Raw genomic sequence first — 17,124 nt, forward strand, 5'->3', positions numbered from 1 at the left:
AACAAACCGGTGTGGGTCAGATACAGAGAGTTCTTGTTTAAAAATATTTAAAGCTTAACGTTTGATAAGTTCGGGTGCCTCAAAACTGTCTGACTTGTTTCAAAGTATCTTAACATTCGAGACTTTCTTAGGTCATGGATATTTACAGAACTTGTGTGGCTACATGCACACACTCCAGCACAAATACACACATCATCACTTAAAGGGAAGTAGATGGAGATAGTGTGCACCTCAAAATAGGTGGTTACGGCATTAGTAGTGAATGTACAGCTCTGAGTGTTAGAGCTGGATGCACCTGATCCAGCATCAAGGGCTCAACACACTTGACCCTGCAGCAGTACAATATAGCAATCCCAGTTCAGCCCTCAGGGCAGGTGTGTGGGCCTGTGTGTGTGTTTGGGGGATGGGTGTTATGAAACGAGAGAACATTTGGAACAAGAGTAGTGTGTTATGTTCTCTGGTCCAGAACCCCATGGGAGAAAATCCTTCCGTGTACCTGGACAAATTCCTCCCCTGGATAACAAGGACATTCGGTTTTGCTGCATAACCACATTACAGTCTTATCAGTCACACAATTGGAATGCCCTTGGCCGAAGACACACACACTTATGTAGTGTAATAAAACACAACAAGGTTAGGGTGAGGTGTAACAGCCACATTAATGCTGCTAATCTGCTGAGATTGTGATCACCTTTTATCCGATTTTTAAAAAACGGTCATCCATAACTCTCAGAAAAATGAGGTCCATTTGTTATTTACACAAACACTGAGGGGCAAACATATGTTAAAGGCCAATACAATTAAGAGCAGAGCAGTGTCACACAGACAGAGCAAAACATGTAAAGTTAAGTATAAGAACAGCAAAAGCACATTTTTGGGGCAGAGATGCTAATTTCCTTGCGCATGTTTGAGTGTGTGTTTTGAGTGTGAGCAGGTTTCGGTGGGGGTCTATGCATTTTGACAAACCATGCTGGTAAAGATATAATAGCAGCATAATCACTGCCCCAGGCTGTCATTCTTCAGGATAATGGCCTGCTTATTCATTGGGGATGGCCTATGTCTCCACAAGGCTTTTTATTTTTGAGATTTTTGCGATTACGTTGTTCTATTTCCGTCTCTTGCTCCTTTACTATTTGTCTCCCTGTAGATTCCCATAAAGTTTTGTTTTTTTTAAACTGCTCTAATAATTCGACCTTCTCACCACCCTTTCATTTTCGGAATGCTTTTCTTGACCATATTATTTCTTTTTCTTCTCAATTTTCCTCTTGTAATTTCATTTTGAGATTGAAAAGTTTTAATTATCACCTCAAATGTTTTCTTTTTTTACCGTACGTTATGTTTTACCTTAGAAAAAAAAGGTAATATTATATAGTCTTTTTGTGTATTTGACAGAAAGACTTCGCAGATTAACAAAACCAGTAAAAAGTTCCATCATTACTGTTAAATGAGATTTGTACGGCAGAATTTGTCCATTCCAACCCAGATAATGTTTTCCGTATCCAGCAAAGACAGAGAAGTCTTCATTATAAAGATCTCCAAGCAATGTTTTTATTTGATGATTATTTTACAACAACACTAGTTCAAGTCTACGTCATTAGGGAGGAGTAAAAGGAAACAACACAGCTGATGGTCTGACGACACTCTCCTCCACCATAATAAATCTATCTACCACTGGACCAAGTAGTTTGACAGAGAACAGTGGGGAACAGCATTAGAATAATAGGAACAACAGAACTCAAATAGAGTCAAGACAGCAGTACACAGACAACTCAGGTAAATTATTCACTGGGATCTTTTCACTTTCCTCGACTTCAGGGTTTTCTGTTCGGATTTATTGCAAAATACATGTTGCGGTTGCTCTGCCACCCTGATTTGTTCCTTTTTCCTCACAAATTAATTCCAGAGAAGAAAGTGAACACATGTAAAATATTAATTTAACCCCGGATCAGTGCACAGACAACCAAGAGAAGAGGGGCAGACTGACGCTGCCGTTGAGCTCAGCAAATACAATCTTACAATCTTACAACTAAAAGAATTTCATCTGAGGCAGTCCATTATCAATTATACAACATAATAGGAACTTTACAATTACCTTACTAGTAAACATTAATAGATACTGTAGACATTTTTGTATCTTACAATAAAATAATGTGCTTTTTTTCATATGAAGACATTATCTTCTGAAACATGTTAATAGAAAAAATCAGAGACATGTGTGAATCTCCTCACCAAGTGCTAAGAGTCAGACTGACTTTAAATGAAGAGCTGCATGTTGCCTCAAGAGAATATTAAGGCGAGAATTACTGCTGAGAGAATATAGGTCAAGACAATATTTTTCTTTTAGGTTTGTTTAGCATATGATTTTGTATCCAAAGAAAACTGATAAACTTATTGTAAAGTGGTGTTGGTTGTTTTGCCACGTTCGTTGGCCGTTTTAGTGTACAGGCATTCTGAATTTCAAAAGGCTTTAAATGTTTAAATGTTATGCATGTTCATAATTGCATTTGCCCCAGCTCCCTCAGCCCACGGCAAAATGTAATTAAAAGCTTGGAGAATTTAGTCATTGAAATCATTTTCTCATTATCAAGCCAGGCTCTGTAAAAATACTACTGGCCATTAAACTGGTAAATTAGTCACTCTTATTTATGCTGTTGAGGACAACATGGCTTGGGTTTATTTTTGTGCTGTTATGTAGCACATGCTATGTACATAACCACATTGCTTAATTAAAACGTCAACGGTCCTGTGACAGAAATGGTTTCTTTGCTGCACAAGCTATACCTTTTTCCTCCTGGCCAACTTACCCAATTCCTCCAAAAGTGCCAATTTTATTCACATTATTATCGTAAACATTTGCATTGTCTTTTAAACTCAGTGCATCCTCCATCACACGTTGTTCACATCATGTTTAGATTTAAAATTATTTAAGACAGATGTTGAGACAGTCCAGCATTACGTCTGTTGGACACGTCATCATGAGCCAGAAATACGTTCATTGTCCTTTGAGCTGGGACATTCACTCCATTATTGGTTGTATTGTAGCAATGTTCAGTATTATTTAAGTTTTCATTTCCAAAGGATGTACTTGCATTAGAAGTTAAGAGGTGTCAAACAAAGCTGTGGAAGGGTGGTCTTTAATAAGAAGCTATTAAATTAAGTTCTATAGGTCCAGTGCATGTTGGCATGTTTTATTTTTGGACATCTCTGCTTGTCCTGTGCCTGTCTACTTATGAAGGAGTCAGCAAACAGCTCCTATGGCGCAATTACAGTCACACAGATGCACAGTTGGATGGGTTGATGTGTAGGCCGAGGCTCTGTCGGATTTTACATTCTGCTCCGTACATTCTGGTTCTCAGTTAGTCATTGTGTCCAGTCCCAGAGAGGCAGCATGTTGCTTGGCCCTCAGACGCAGGTTCTCAATGCTGGTTGTCTTGCTGTTTTGGCCAGTGAGGCTACCTGCAGCAGACGCCTGCAGCAGTGGGCTGTTCCACACCTGATGGGCATGATGGGACAGGGACTGATAGTAGGTCTGGCAGGGCAGAGAGCCCAGTGGTGCAGGGGGCATGTTAACATTCATTCCCAGGTAGGGGAGTGAAGACGGGGCAGCGAGGTCAAAAGCAGGGTAGTGAACCAGGTTGTTAGTGGCAGCCATGTGCTGGCGGAACTGCTCCTGCAGACGAAACAAGCTGAGAGGGGAGGACGAGTAAGAGTGGCTCTGAGAAAGAGGACCACTGGCCAGGCCACTGCTGGTGGAGGAGGGGGTCACTGAAGGAGAGGCCAGAGGAGAGTCTGGATAGACAGAGAATGCCATTCATTTGTTGTTAGTACTTAAGAGCATGAATTATTGATTTGCACATAAAACAAGTTTGTCAAGCATAAAAAAAGGAATGAACTCCTCAAGTTCTTACCTGGTTTAGGGGTGAGCCTCTTGCATGGGGAGACGTCCCCAGGTGTCACTGCTCTCTCACACTTCATCTCCTCTATTTGAGATTTGCTCTCATCCTCCTTATCTGTGGTATTGTCCTCTGTCGCCGACTCACTGCCTGAATGTTCTGCTGATGTAACATTCAGCTCCATGTCCAGTGGTACAGGACGGACCACGGGACCTTCTGCCTCTAGAGAGGAGGAAGATGAAGAGGAGGAAGAAGGAGGGATATGGTTGTCAGGAAGGATGGTGGTGGAGGGAGGTCCGTCCTCCTTCTCACTTCCTCCTTCTCCAGATGCCTCTTTCTGCTTCTGAAGCTGCTCCTTCTGGAGGCTTCTCTGCTTCTTACGGAACTTGGCTCTGCGGTTTTTGAACCAAACCTGATGGGGATAGGTGGATATGAGTTAAAGGGAGAACAAGCAGGGACAATGAACAGTGGTAGACGAAAACTGTGGCAGGGACTTCCCTCCAAGGCAAAAGAGTGATTTAATCCAACATCAAATGATTGAATGTCATATAAAACCCTTCATAAATCAATTACTTTCAACAACAACAGGCATATGTAAAAGTTTTTAACAGAAATTACTTCAGTCAATAAGTTAAATAGGTTTATCGTTTTTTTAATTGGCACAATTTGTGACATTTGATATGTGAGGAATAGCCTACATTTAACCAACCCCTACACATAAGTTACTATAAAACACTGAAATATATGCAGTCAAGTGAACAGAGCTCCTCTTAACTCACTACTTGCTGCTACTAACACAATCCCATCAGTACTGTAGTGTTTCTCCTTTATGGCAGGCCTACCTGCACTCGGGCCTCGGGCAGGTTGGTGCACATAGCCAGCCGCTCTCTCATGACGACGTCCGGGTAGTGGGTCTTCTGGAAAGTCTTCTCCAGCGCCTCCAGCTGCTGTGCTGTAAAGGCCGTGCGGCTCCGGCGCTGTTTGCGGTGCTGGGAGCCGTAGCGAGCCTCCAGGATGATGTCTTGAAATGCGCAGCCGTTGGAAGGGAAAACACACGGCAAGTTTAATTTTACTGCACACATGGGATCATGAACAATATCTGCTGCACAGTATAAAAATTACTGTGAATGTGTGCTTAATGTGAGAACGCATATCCGCTTTAGTCCATGCAGCGTTTATTGCGGTCCATAGATTACAAAGAAAAAATTGCAATGGACTAAAATGGAATATACATTGTATGTTTTCAGAACACTGAACTTTGAAGCCAAGTTGGTTGAGATGGGGAGATAAACTGCATATCCTAACTGTCTTTAAAAGTAAGGTCTGTGAGTCAGTTTGAGTGTGTGGTTGTGGATGCGCACTCAATTACCAGCCAGTCTCTCCGCCAGTGTGAGCGCGTGCACGGACGGCCGATAGTCGGGCGCGTGCTGCGCCTGTTGCGCAGCCTGCTGGTGCAGGTTGTACATGGCGCTGAGGGAGTTCATGGCGTGCAGAGAGTAGCCGTTCACCCCGTAGTGCTGCATGGTGAGAGGTCGCTACTACGGAAGACAACATAGTTAGAAGTGAGAAGTCAGAGGTTCAGTATTTCATTAAACGACATTTCGACTGCTAGTGCTTCACATTTGATCGCCATCCGCACTCTTCACAAACATTCAAAAACATCCATTCAGAGGCGACTTAATGACCTTACACGAACTTTTTATTACCGAGTGACAGCAGGTCCGTTCGCTCGAGGAGGGCCAATAGATTTAAATGTGGGCAATCAAACAAAAGTGCTATCCATTAACATCCAATTATCGCTTTGTTCATTCCATTAATTATACAAAAGGATTTTAATTGGGGTAATTATCACTCTTTCCCATAATGAACCGTGACGGATGCCTTATTCATGAATTTATTCACGTCGTTTATGTTACTGGAGAAAATCCCCACTGAAAACGTTGCTCAGGCAGATCAAGGCTTTGATGAAATGTGTTGGAAAATTATATAAGTAGATTTGTTCCGGGTCTCGGTGGCAGAACCTGCAAACGGATAGCAGGATTATTTCTTAATATGTTATGACTAGGGAAATGCCATTTCCAATGCTGTTCAATTAGGCTATAGTGACTCGAATTTTACTATTCAAAATTAATTTAATAACAATATTTAAAAGCAAAGCTTGCTATTTGGTTATCTGTCTTATTGAAAAAAAAACATATAGGCCTGCATTTTATTATTTCACTATTCTGAAAAGATACATCCACGTTGGAGTCTTGTTACAAGCAATTTCCAGAACTGTATTTTGTAGTTGTCCTTCACCGCAGAGATTTTCATAGATGAAACGCTTGAGGACACGATTAGATATGTATTAGTACGGAAGAGGTTGACAGGAGGGGATATCTCTGAGGCCCAAACAGTTATTATAACTATTTCAGAGGGACCACGGGGAAACGATATTAATCTTTCTGCTGTATGACAGGGACGGGGATCTGGGAAAGTTCTTGGACTTAAAACACAACTCGTAAAAGGTTCTTCAGAGCTTAAATAAATTAATTATTTTACTAGTTTGTAAATGTTTTTCTTAATTAATTAATTTAGTTTAATACAATTTCAGTTTGTGTGAAATTTAATGTCATAAAACGAATAACAATATTAATATTCTTAATCTATTTATTATTACATAGACTGGACTGTTTTAAAATAAACAAACTATATATTTTCGCTCTGAAATTTAGCAGGATAATGATGAATTAATCAATGAATTTAAATTTGAATTTGTGTGATTTCGACAAAATTCTGACTTTTACACCTTGACATCATTTGAATTGATAATTACTGTAGCAAACACATGTAAATTTAAAAAGCCAATAATAATAATAATAATAATAATAATAATAATAATAATGATAATAATAATTGCTAGGTCTAAGCCAACTAGACCTATTTATTTTATTAAACAGTAAAGACTGGGTGGTCGTTCTTGTACAAGGCACTCGGCTGCTCATTTCTCAGAGCCTGTGTGTGTATAAGATGCCCGCAGTGCCCATTCCCAGCCTATTAAGTGGCTGCGGCGGCTGATGAATGTGATCAGAGGGCAGTGGGGAATAGTTTAATTCGCCGGGACAGAAGGTGCTTCGCTAAACATTTACTTTACTCCCCCAAGTATTTGAGTTGAATGGAACCCCCCCCTCTCCCCGTATCCCCGTCTCCCCTCCTCCCCCTCCCCTCTCTGGCGGCCTCTTATCCCATTGCCTCGGGTCAACGTTTTGGCTGAGATGTATGGCTTCTCCGCGGGTAAAAATATGCATGTTGATCCCCATTTGGCTCCCCGTCTAATGGAAGTGCAAATAGGTTTCGACTGCGAGGCCCTCCATTTATCATCACCGCTGACACGGACGGACGTACAGTGGGACTGGGTGGTTAGCTCTGGGTTAGAGTTCCCGCATGTGCGTGTGCGCAGGTACGTACGCGTCCGTGGGTGGTTTTTAATGAGCCCAGCTTTTTTGTTTGTTTGTTTTCGTTTCTGCGTGCTTTCTCTGAACGTGAATCTGTGAATATTTTGATTAAAAGCGAAAACGGAAATAACGCTTACATTGTAATCTATTAATAATTGTTAAAAAGTACAACTTTATGACTTCCCACTTCAATCGTTGGTGAAAGTTTTAGAAACTAGAAAGTCCGCCATTGATTTCAATTAGATTTTTGTGCAGCATGCACTAAAGACTTTATTTAAAGCATGTCTGGATCTTATCTGCAGAAATATATTTTTTTTTCATTTTGTCTGTAGGTAAAATTGTGAGTTTTGAGCCTGCCCTTTCCAGTTTTATCTACCTTTTAATTTTACCACTGCATGTCTGCTTATATCCTCCTGTCCATATCAAATTCAGTACAATAGCTCATTACCGTGAGCCTGTCAGTGCTGTTATTGTCATTCATAAGCCTCGATCTGCTCCAGGCTCTGGGCCCTCCTGGCAGCTCTGCTCGATGCTTCGATTATCAAACCGTCATTATGTAAATTGGCATGTACAGTGCAAGTCTTTGATCCGACTAAATTAGGAAAAATGTTATTTGCTAACAGCCCTCAGGGGCCCTGCTCGACCTGGCAATCTGCTCTTTGCTGTGTCACTAGTATGAAGTGTCAGAGGAGCATGTTTGATTTTTTCTTGGAGCCGTTTTTATGAAGAATATTTCGTATGCAGAAGCTTGTGTTGAAACACACGTCTAATATGTTTTTCACAGCATTTATTAAGTACTCGTTTGTATTCAATATCTCAACGTCATTGCGGGAGTTGCTGATTATTTAATAGATTGCATACAAACACATTACTGGTTTAAACATGTGAAAGCTGTAGCCCTATTGTTTGTGGCTGTGGGTTAAACCTCACTTCACATCAATTTGGACTTTTTTAAACGGCAAACTCCAAAAAATTTACTTTTAGGAGAAACCAGCAGCGATAAAAGAGGAATTCTTTTATTTCAGGTGCACTTTTGAAGGCAAGGGGATTTTCTGATACCTTATTATAGACTTTGGTTGTTGTTGTTGTTTTCGTCCAATCTGACATTAGCTCCCTCATTGTAAATCCAGTGTAACATTCAGCTTCTACTTTTACATTTTGGGGTGCATAGCCTTTTAAGGCTTTAAAATGAAAGCGGAATTCTGCATTTAATAAAAACAAACTATAAAATCTTATATCCATGTGAATATTTCACTTTACACACTTTACAAACACAACGAAAGTCGGAAAAAGATACATTCCTAACGTTAGTGACTAACCAAATCGGAACCGTGTTTACGTTCATTTTAAGCAGTTTTAGCACTAACACTCAATCGAAAGATGTTGAAAAAGTTTCTACCTCTTGTGCAGACAGAGAATCCAAGCTCTCCAATTTCTTAACTGTTATTAACTTCTGTCAGCTCCTGTTGTTTTGTCGTCTTTTCGTGCCCACTTCTGTCCGGCTCTCAGAGAAAAACTCGGGCAATGAAAATGTCATCCAGTCTGTTGCTTTACATCAGGTCCGCTCGCTCGTGCTGCACCTGCAGAGCTCTCTTGTCTTCGCGCTGGTTTTTCCGCCTCTCGCGCAGAAGTGGGAAGCCGCCATCTGCTGGTGCGCGACAGCCCGGTGAAGGGATTTTAAGGAGAGCTTCGCGGGGGTCATGCTGACATCCTATTGGCTAACCGTGCTGCCACTCAACTTAATAAGATATTTGACAGACGTCGTTGCTCTGACTTGTTGAGTTATTTCAAAATATGATAAATTAAAACGCATTTTGTTCGCTCAAACCCCCGGGTCTGCCTACTCCTTTTTCTCCCCGTAATTAATAACCTAACCTCGTATATGAGGAGCTAGGCTTTTTGTCATTGCTCAATTTCGGAAACATAAGTTAGGATGCATTTTTTAAAACTCTTTAATTTAGTATATGGGCAATGTGTTATAGGTTTGAATGTATTCTGTGAGCTGTCTCATCCATGAATTTCACTGCAACACAAATCATACAATAATTCCAGAGGTAAAGATTTATCAAACTTTCACAATGATGTGCAGATGCGTGTGTGTACAAACGATGTCATTTGTTATTGTTTAGCTCAGATTGTTTGTGGTGCAGAATCCAGTTGTCTTTCTCTGGGTTCTGCGAGCAAAGTCAACCAAGCTTTAGTTTGTTTGCTTTTCGGCTTTTTGTCCCTCCATGCCACTGGAGGAGAGAGACTTTAGAGAGATGGCTAATAGATGCCAGGGTGCTGCCTTTAGACTCTCTCCCGGCCCTGGAAGGATTTGGGATGGGATAGGGAAGACAAGACGCCATCTCAGCCTCCAAAAACCCCTGTCTTAAAATGACTGTGGGTAAGAGGATTAGGGCAATAATGCCCTTCTCTTCTTGAAGGGTTTTTTGAGAAGATTTCTTCTCGCGGAGCAAAACCGTTTAGGTAGGGAATTAAGCCCAGCGCAAAGTAGCCTTTTAATGTAAAGCTTGCATATTTTGTTGGGAGATGCTTTGGAAAAGTACTTGGCCTATAAGGCAGTTTTATCCCTGACCATGTTTCCCACTCTGACAAACCTGAACAGCAAAAAAATAATGTCCCAGCGTTTTGACGCATATTAAAAACATAACTGCATCCAACTTCACTCTTTAGAGACATGTAATGAGTGGACATTTAAGGACATCTAAAGTTTACATGGGTCATTTGAAAGTTGTAGGTGTGTGTGTGTGTATGTGTGTGTAAGAGAGAGTGACAGAGTTTAAATGGGAGTCTGAACAATATCTCGCAATTTTTGCATCAGAAACTCTTGGACTAATTTATAATATCAGTCATATGTTCCAATATAATTCTGTATTACATCAATAAATGTAAAAACACAAAATCACGTTAATAAATAGAAATAATGATGCATACATCACAATGATATGTTTCACTTATGTAGCAAAAGTATTTAAATGGATGTATCATGTTTTTATGTGCTTAACAGTTGAATTAAAAATAAAAATGTAAAATTGAGAATATTTGTAATGGTCATATTTTTTATATTGACTGTAGAAAGATTATTATTATTAGTATCATTATTATTGTGTTTCTTTTAACCACCTAAAACTTTTCCATGTGTGGCTCTCTCCTTCTCGTGTGCCTCTAAGGTTGTGGTGCGCTGGTAGACTCCTATCACTCGGTTTCTCTCCAAGGTCTGAGAAAGAAAGAGGATTAACTTGTGAACCAATGGAAATAAGAACTTAAACGGGAGGTAAATCTGGCCACTGTCTCTTTGTGAGGACCGTCTCTAAAGCAATTAAAGCGAGAAAGAGTTTCTTCTCAGCGCCTTTCCACCTAAAGCTTCTTAGAGCGACTAGAGCTGTCCAGCGCATCTGAAGGGCTTAAGCGCCCAAAAACAGCTCCCAATACCCCTGTACCCAACCAAGCACAGCTGAATACGAGGTGGATAGATGACCCCCAGTTGACGAACAAAATTAAATTAAATTAAAGCACCATTTTCCTGCAAAGCCTAGGCGTAAACTTCAGCCCATCAAGTGAGGAAGCCCGTCTGGGTCAGGACAGCTCTCACAATTTTGGTCTCCGCTCAGTATTTGATAAAGGTATGAAGAACAAAACGATACGTAGCCAATGAATTCTGCTTTCTAATAGCTAATTAATACTCTTAATGATGTTTCTCCAACTTCATGAATACATTAGGTTTGCAATCCAGCGAGCCTCAGCCTCCCCGGCCATTCAAGGGTATTTTAGCATCTGTTCATCCCACAGCAATTAATCATTTTGAAGTGTAGTTTAAAATCGACTTCTTGCAGTGGACCTTTTGACAAGAATAACAAAGCAATTTGCCAGGAGCCACCCCTCAGACACGTTATTAACAGCTCTTCCACAGTAAGACCCGCTTTTCTATTTATCTTTTTAAATATTTCAGATAAATGAATTTAAAGAGACAGCGACAATTTTGCACTTTTTGTCAACACCACGCCTTAGAATCCTCCTAAAATCCTTTTTTATTTGTGACAAGATCTCAGGATCTCCTCAGCAAATCCCTCTAAAAGTTTTCAACCTGTCAGTTTCCTCTAAAAGCTGCATAATTCCCCCCTTTTCTCATTGCATCCATCCTCTTCTCTCTTTCTACTTGTCCTTTTCTCCCTTGTCTCAATCCTTCTGTCTCATTTTCTCTATTTCTTGCCTTCCCTTGCTGTCTCTCTCTCTCGCTCTCTCTCTCTCCCTCTCTCTCTCTGGCCCAGATCCCTCTGCACAAGGGGCCCCATTGTATAGTCCTAATCCAGAAGCAACACAGCTTTAGGGACATGCAGGGATAAAAGGCCCATCAAGCCCACAACTTTATGGGGGCAAATCTCTCCCTAATCCCTCGCTTTATCTAAACAAAAGCCCCTCTGCCTTAATCCACCTATGTGTTGAAAAAAGGAGGAAAAACTAGAGAACAATGAGAAAGAAAAAGATGGAGAGAGTAAGAAGGAAAAAAATCTCTCACACTCTTGGATTGAAACAGAAGAGATCATACAGGGAGGGCTGAAGTTTTTTGGACGAGCCGAGTAACATGGAGGAAACTCCACGTATGTTAACTGTAATTGCTGCATAAGTGAATGAACAAAGAGTTGGAGTCCAAAGTTAAGCTAAAATATAACGGTGCTCTCTGTCCAAATGCTTCAATAAATGTGGATTCATTACTGTAGGCCTATACATACTAGGGAATTTAAACATCCCTTGCCTCAGAAATAAAAGAATTAAACATGTCAAACATAACATGAGACTGATGTGTTTTTAAATGCTTATCATCAGATTTTTTTTACAATGATCAGTCTTTTAGTTGAGGAACATAGAGTAATTGTTCCTTGAAGTTTGGATGAAAAGGTGTAATATCATTCTGGATTTCGAAGAAACCTTCTTTGAGAAGCTCAAGGTCTCCATTCGTACTCCTTTAACAGTTTTGTGCATGTACATTTAATGTGTTGTTCTATTTTTTAGTGGACTACCTTCCCTTTTCTGCAGGACTTAAGAGTCACACTTCAAACCATGTCCTACCTATCCATGGTGATAGACTAAAGTCAGCCAGGAGGTTTAAATGTCCCAAATGCTACTTGAAACAGGTGTGGCCCATCACCAGCTTCCCGTTAAAGAAATGGGTATATGAAGCCAAATCTTAACAGCAATGACAAAGCTAAAGCTCCTCTCTGGACCCAGAATCCCCTCACTTCCTCTGAAGCATCTGTCCTTATTATAGAAAATCCTACTGTATCTGCATTGGGTATGGACAATCAGATCATAATCTGGAGCTGGGTTTAGCAGACTGAGAGCTCATTGGGTTTAAGTCAGAGCTCTGAGGGATAGGTGGTGTGACTATGTGATTCCTGCTGCATTAGCAATAAATATTAACACAATTCAATTCAATTCAACTTTATTTATATAGTGCCAATTCACAACAAAGTCATCTCAAGGCACTTTACATATTAAAGTCCTGACTATACATGTAACCCAACAAATCCCCCGTCAGCAAGTCCACTAATATGACCAACATTTATAGTAATTGTACCAACTGTCTACTCATTGTGGACATCATAAAAATAAATTCTGGTCTTTTCAGGATAGAATCCCCCCCCCCTTAAAAATCTCAAAGTTGTCAAATGTAAACACATCCCACTTTTCTTTTTACTTGTGGCCACTTTCTGCATGGCACTCATCATGTTGCCATCATTAACACCCTCAATTACCGTCTCATCCTCGGCCCCGTTCCTTCCTAATAGAGCTAATGCAGAGCTAATGAAGCAAGTAGTTTTAGTCATTACAGACAATTAAGACAATCCAGTGCAATCCAACTCAGACCAGGAGACGAGAAAAACAGCCAGGGAAAAATCCAACAAGCGGCTACACAGACCAAACACAGTTGTCTGCAGAGTCAGCCAGTGTAGAGAAAGCTTTATACTGGATTGAAGGAATTTTCCCTCTGGTGGTATCACTCATAATACTTGAACCATTATAAGGCTGATCAGCAGCTGGCTAAAGGCATCTCTGCCTCCTCCATGCAGGGATTACACCTGGCCTCAGGAGCAGGAAAATGTTTCCCAAAGAGGCAGGCGAACACAGAAGGAGACACAAGGCAGCCTCGATGCATTCCACCACAATAAAGTATAAATCCTCTTCTTCACAGCGTATTACAGGAATGAACATAAGGGATTGTGTCATTGTTGGCCTATAATCTGGCTTTAAACTCCTTGTTTTACAAATGGTCCTATTTAAAAAGCTATTTCTTTTTGTTAGTCTTATTCTCTTCATTCTGTGTTAACCTGCTGTTTCCTCATCAGCGGTTTATATATAAAGATCTATATTTTTAGATTTCTTCCTCTAATGCAATCAGGTAATGTGTGTAAATGATGGATCCACCCTTGTTCTGATATTCTAGTGCTTGGGGTTTTACACTGTATTTTCTTCCTATAGCTAGTGCAGTCCTAACACAATGTGTCACCACTGCAAGATACAGTATATGCTAGTATATTCTAATTTTCCAAATGCCTTTCCATGTGTCCTTGCCCTCAAAAGCTAAGGGTAATTTCCTGTCCTGCTTTGGAAGTGGAAATGGCGGCACTTTTTTCTGTTCGTTGAACAGGCATTCTGCATGAAATAACTCCTGATAGAAGCTGTCATCCTCTTCCACATCTCCATCTCTGAATAAATTGTATCCATTTTAGAAATTCCATTTAAAAAGCCAAATTAATGACTTATAAAAATAGTTAGTATTAGTTATACTTTCTAAATGTTTTATAAAAGGTGTCCTAATGATGGAAAGTTCTTAATGAGGCAAAGTTCTTAGAATTAGATTGTTTTGTTTTTGTAGTGACACAGCAGCAGGATTGTATAGAGGACAGCTAAATGATCCTATGGTCCTAATGACTATTTTTGAAGTGGGTTTCTACAAGTTTTTTTTTCTTTTTGAATTTCTTTCTATATGACGTAAGGAAATGTAAATATTTGGGGAACTGACACCATAAGAATCAGCTTTATTTTTCTATAAAATTCCTTTATGTCAGCTACTAAAGTGCTGCTTTGGTTTCTGCTGAAATCGAGATGTGTGTAACTGATTCTTGTCTGGCTGTAGCTTGCACTGTGTCAGAGGACAGTATTTGCACATAGCTGAGCTTTTTTAGTTTTTCCTCTGGTGTGTGGGCTGGGCTTCTTTTAAATCTATCATGCTCTCTGAAGCCAGCATTTATTGATGATGAATGGCAGTTATTGCTGCATGGTCCAGGTTTTACAGAATACTATCATATGAATATGGTAAACATTATACCTGCTAAGCATCAGCATGTTGTTCTTATTAACTTGTTGACAATAGGTAGCTGTGGCTCATGTGGTTAAATGTTGGTTACAGCCTCACAAAGAAACTGTAGACTCTTGTTGTTTAATAATTATTTAAAATACTGGAGACAGTCAATAGAAAGCAAAATTTAACCAGAATTGAAAAGGAGTTGTTGCAGTTATGACTAGGCCACAAAAACAGCCCAAACAAACTTATTTTAATTTGCCGCTGGGATTCGCTATTGAACAAGTCTTTCTGTTTATTTTGAATATTAGCTGGTAATTAAGTTATTTCACAGCATTTAAACCAAAGAAGCTCTTTATCAATTTCTTATTAGGATAAATTAGTTGTATTGATTGAGTTTCAAAGGCTTCTGATAGATTAGAGAAACAAGCAACTGATGAGAGATGTGTCTCAATGTGTGTGGACTGAAATGATTTATTTAATATCAATGCTTTGACTTCCTCCACATTCAAGCAAATAAAAGAAAAAATAGGAAATTAAAGTTGGATGATTTTGCTCTGAACAAACACAGGTTTAATTCCTTATATCAGTAATTAACAGCTACATCACTGTAGAAAATGTAGGTCCAATTAGGGTTTCATAGAGGCTCCTGTCTTTTTGCACACACACACACACACACACACACCCACACCCACACACATGTGCACACACACACGCACATGCAGTGACAGCCTGGGTTGAGGCCAGGCAGCAGGTCTAGTTCCTGCATACAGTCTTCTCGCAGCCTCCTCACTCACACTCTCACCTTTATTTTCTTCATCCCACTCCTTGTTTGACTCAGACACCCTGTCGCTCCCTCCTCCTTCTCCTCCTCTGCTCCCTCCATCGCCTCTGAAGGGACCCTTGCTGGGCCCAACTGTCTGTGTAACGAGCTGGGCAGGACGGTCACAGTGGGGAATGTAATTGTGTGCCAGTGTGTTTTTACTTGTGTATATGTGTTTGTAGTGAACACTTTGTGTTTTTGAGGAGTCGCCCCATGAATACGCACTTTAAATGCTTTTTGCTATGATTCCTACTTCTCATCTCATACACAAACACACACTCCATCTTGCCACCTCTCAGTGATCCTGCAGTACTTCTTCACAGCAGGGGACAGAGGGAGGAGGTGGTGCAGGAGGCTAATGGATATGTTTGTTTACCTATTTGTCCTTGACATGATCAATTGATCAGCAGGCTAACTCACTGCCACCATGGGCTCATTACATTTCCATTTAAATTGCAAATGGATTTCTCAAAGGCTTTGTCTTACTTTCTTATTGCAACTGCGTGTGTGTGCCATGCATTTCCAGTGTATTTACAGTACAGGTGTATATGCACCTGGAGCACAGCATAATGCCCTTGTCTGCATAAATGTATTTGTGGACATGATACACAACTTGTGTATCAATAGTTGATTAGTCCCACCGTGTCACTTCAGTCTCTATATTTATTATAAATTTTATATCTAGTACAGCGGAGATAATTACCTGTCTCATAGAGTGGGTGCCAGTTATCAAATGGCTGTCATCTAGTCACGCACACTTTCACATACACACTCCTTCCGGAGGAGTGTGACTAATTCTGTGGCAGAAAAAGCCTGTGATTTTGTGTTGCTGGGAAGACTGCAGTGAACGGTTACTGATTTGAACAGTCTGTAATGAACACCCAAATTGTGCAGCAGCAGGAGATCACTAAGCTAAGTGATATATCACAGATAAGCTTGTGTTAAAGTGATTTGAAGATGTGCCTTTTAAGTACAGCTCTGGGTAGTGGAACATATTTACATTTAAAAATAATTTGAGTTCTTTTCCAGTAAAATGCAATTGGACTTTGGCAGGATCGTAAATAGTTTGGGAAATGACAGAATGGCAATAACCCTACTTCCAGAAACCTTTGTTGCATGTATTTGCATCTCTCATTTTCCCTGCTTTCTGTTATTACTGTTTTTACTAAAGACATAAAACCAATTTTTTTAATTTAAATGGGAGCTGTGAACATATTTTAGATTTCCAAGAACGTTTTTAGTCCTTTTCCAGTCACAATGCCGAGCTAAAAGTCTCCTAGATCTGATGATGATTTATGTGAAGTGCTATTATTCCCTTTATTGAAATCTTGGCAAGAAGGTAAATTACTGAAATTGAAATGTTCCCATATATAAAAAGACATGCCAACATCGAAGAACTATAGCAACAAAGGCCAACTGTTGCTTCTACTCACAGTGCATAGCGTTGTGTGCATTATAATGATATATGTTCACTTAGCCTCAACTGTACAACCTAATACAGCAGCTCTGCCATGAATTCTGCTTTTATAAGGCTATCAATTCTCGGTTGAAAGTTGAAACTGTCAGAAAGGTGGTAACTTTAGTATGTGCTTATTATTGAGGTCATAGCAGGTGGTGGACTCGTACTGGAGTGCATTATATTAAGAGGTGCAAAGTAAAACACGTTTAACT

The 17,124-nt window shown here is 40.1% G+C and overlaps 1 protein-coding gene across 2 annotated transcripts; it reads right to left on the reverse strand.

The window, feature by feature from the left end:
* Positions 1-1,534: 1,534 nt before the first annotated feature.
* Positions 1,535-8,987, reverse strand: dmbx1a (diencephalon/mesencephalon homeobox 1a). Of its 2 annotated transcripts, none has more exons than XM_067475628.1 (5): positions 8,727-8,987; positions 5,263-5,428; positions 4,736-4,914; positions 3,909-4,305; positions 1,535-3,789 (listed from the first exon to the last, which is right to left on the reverse strand). In XM_067475628.1, the coding sequence occupies exons 2-5, from the start codon at positions 5,414-5,416 to the stop codon at positions 3,353-3,355; spliced, it is 1,167 nt and encodes a 388-aa protein (XP_067331729.1). In that variant the 5' UTR covers positions 5,417-5,428; positions 8,727-8,987; the 3' UTR covers positions 1,535-3,352. The 2 variants fall into 2 exon arrangements, with proteins under 2 accessions (XP_067331729.1, XP_067331728.1); XM_067475627.1 differs by having other exon boundaries at positions 5,263-5,431; positions 8,727-8,986.
* Positions 8,988-17,124: the final 8,137 nt, after the last annotated feature.

Source organism: Channa argus, chromosome 14 (assembly GCF_033026475.1).
Source record: "Channa argus isolate prfri chromosome 14, Channa argus male v1.0, whole genome shotgun sequence".
NCBI lineage: Eukaryota > Metazoa > Chordata > Actinopteri > Anabantiformes > Channidae > Channa > Channa argus.

Excerpts from the sequence above, each read along its gene's own strand:
- dmbx1a (XM_067475628.1), bottom strand. The coding sequence starts at position 5,416 with ATGCAGCACTACGGGGTGAACGGCTACTCTCTGCACGCCATGAACTCC. Across the intron at positions 4,915-5,262 it reads ACTGGCGGAGAGACTGGCTG|ACATCATCCTGGAGGCTCGC; the intron begins GTAATTGAGTGC and ends GCGCATTTCAAG. Across the intron at positions 3,790-3,908 it reads GAGGCTCACCCCTAAACCAG|ACTCTCCTCTGGCCTCTCCT; the intron begins GTAAGAACTTGA and ends CTGTCTATCCAG.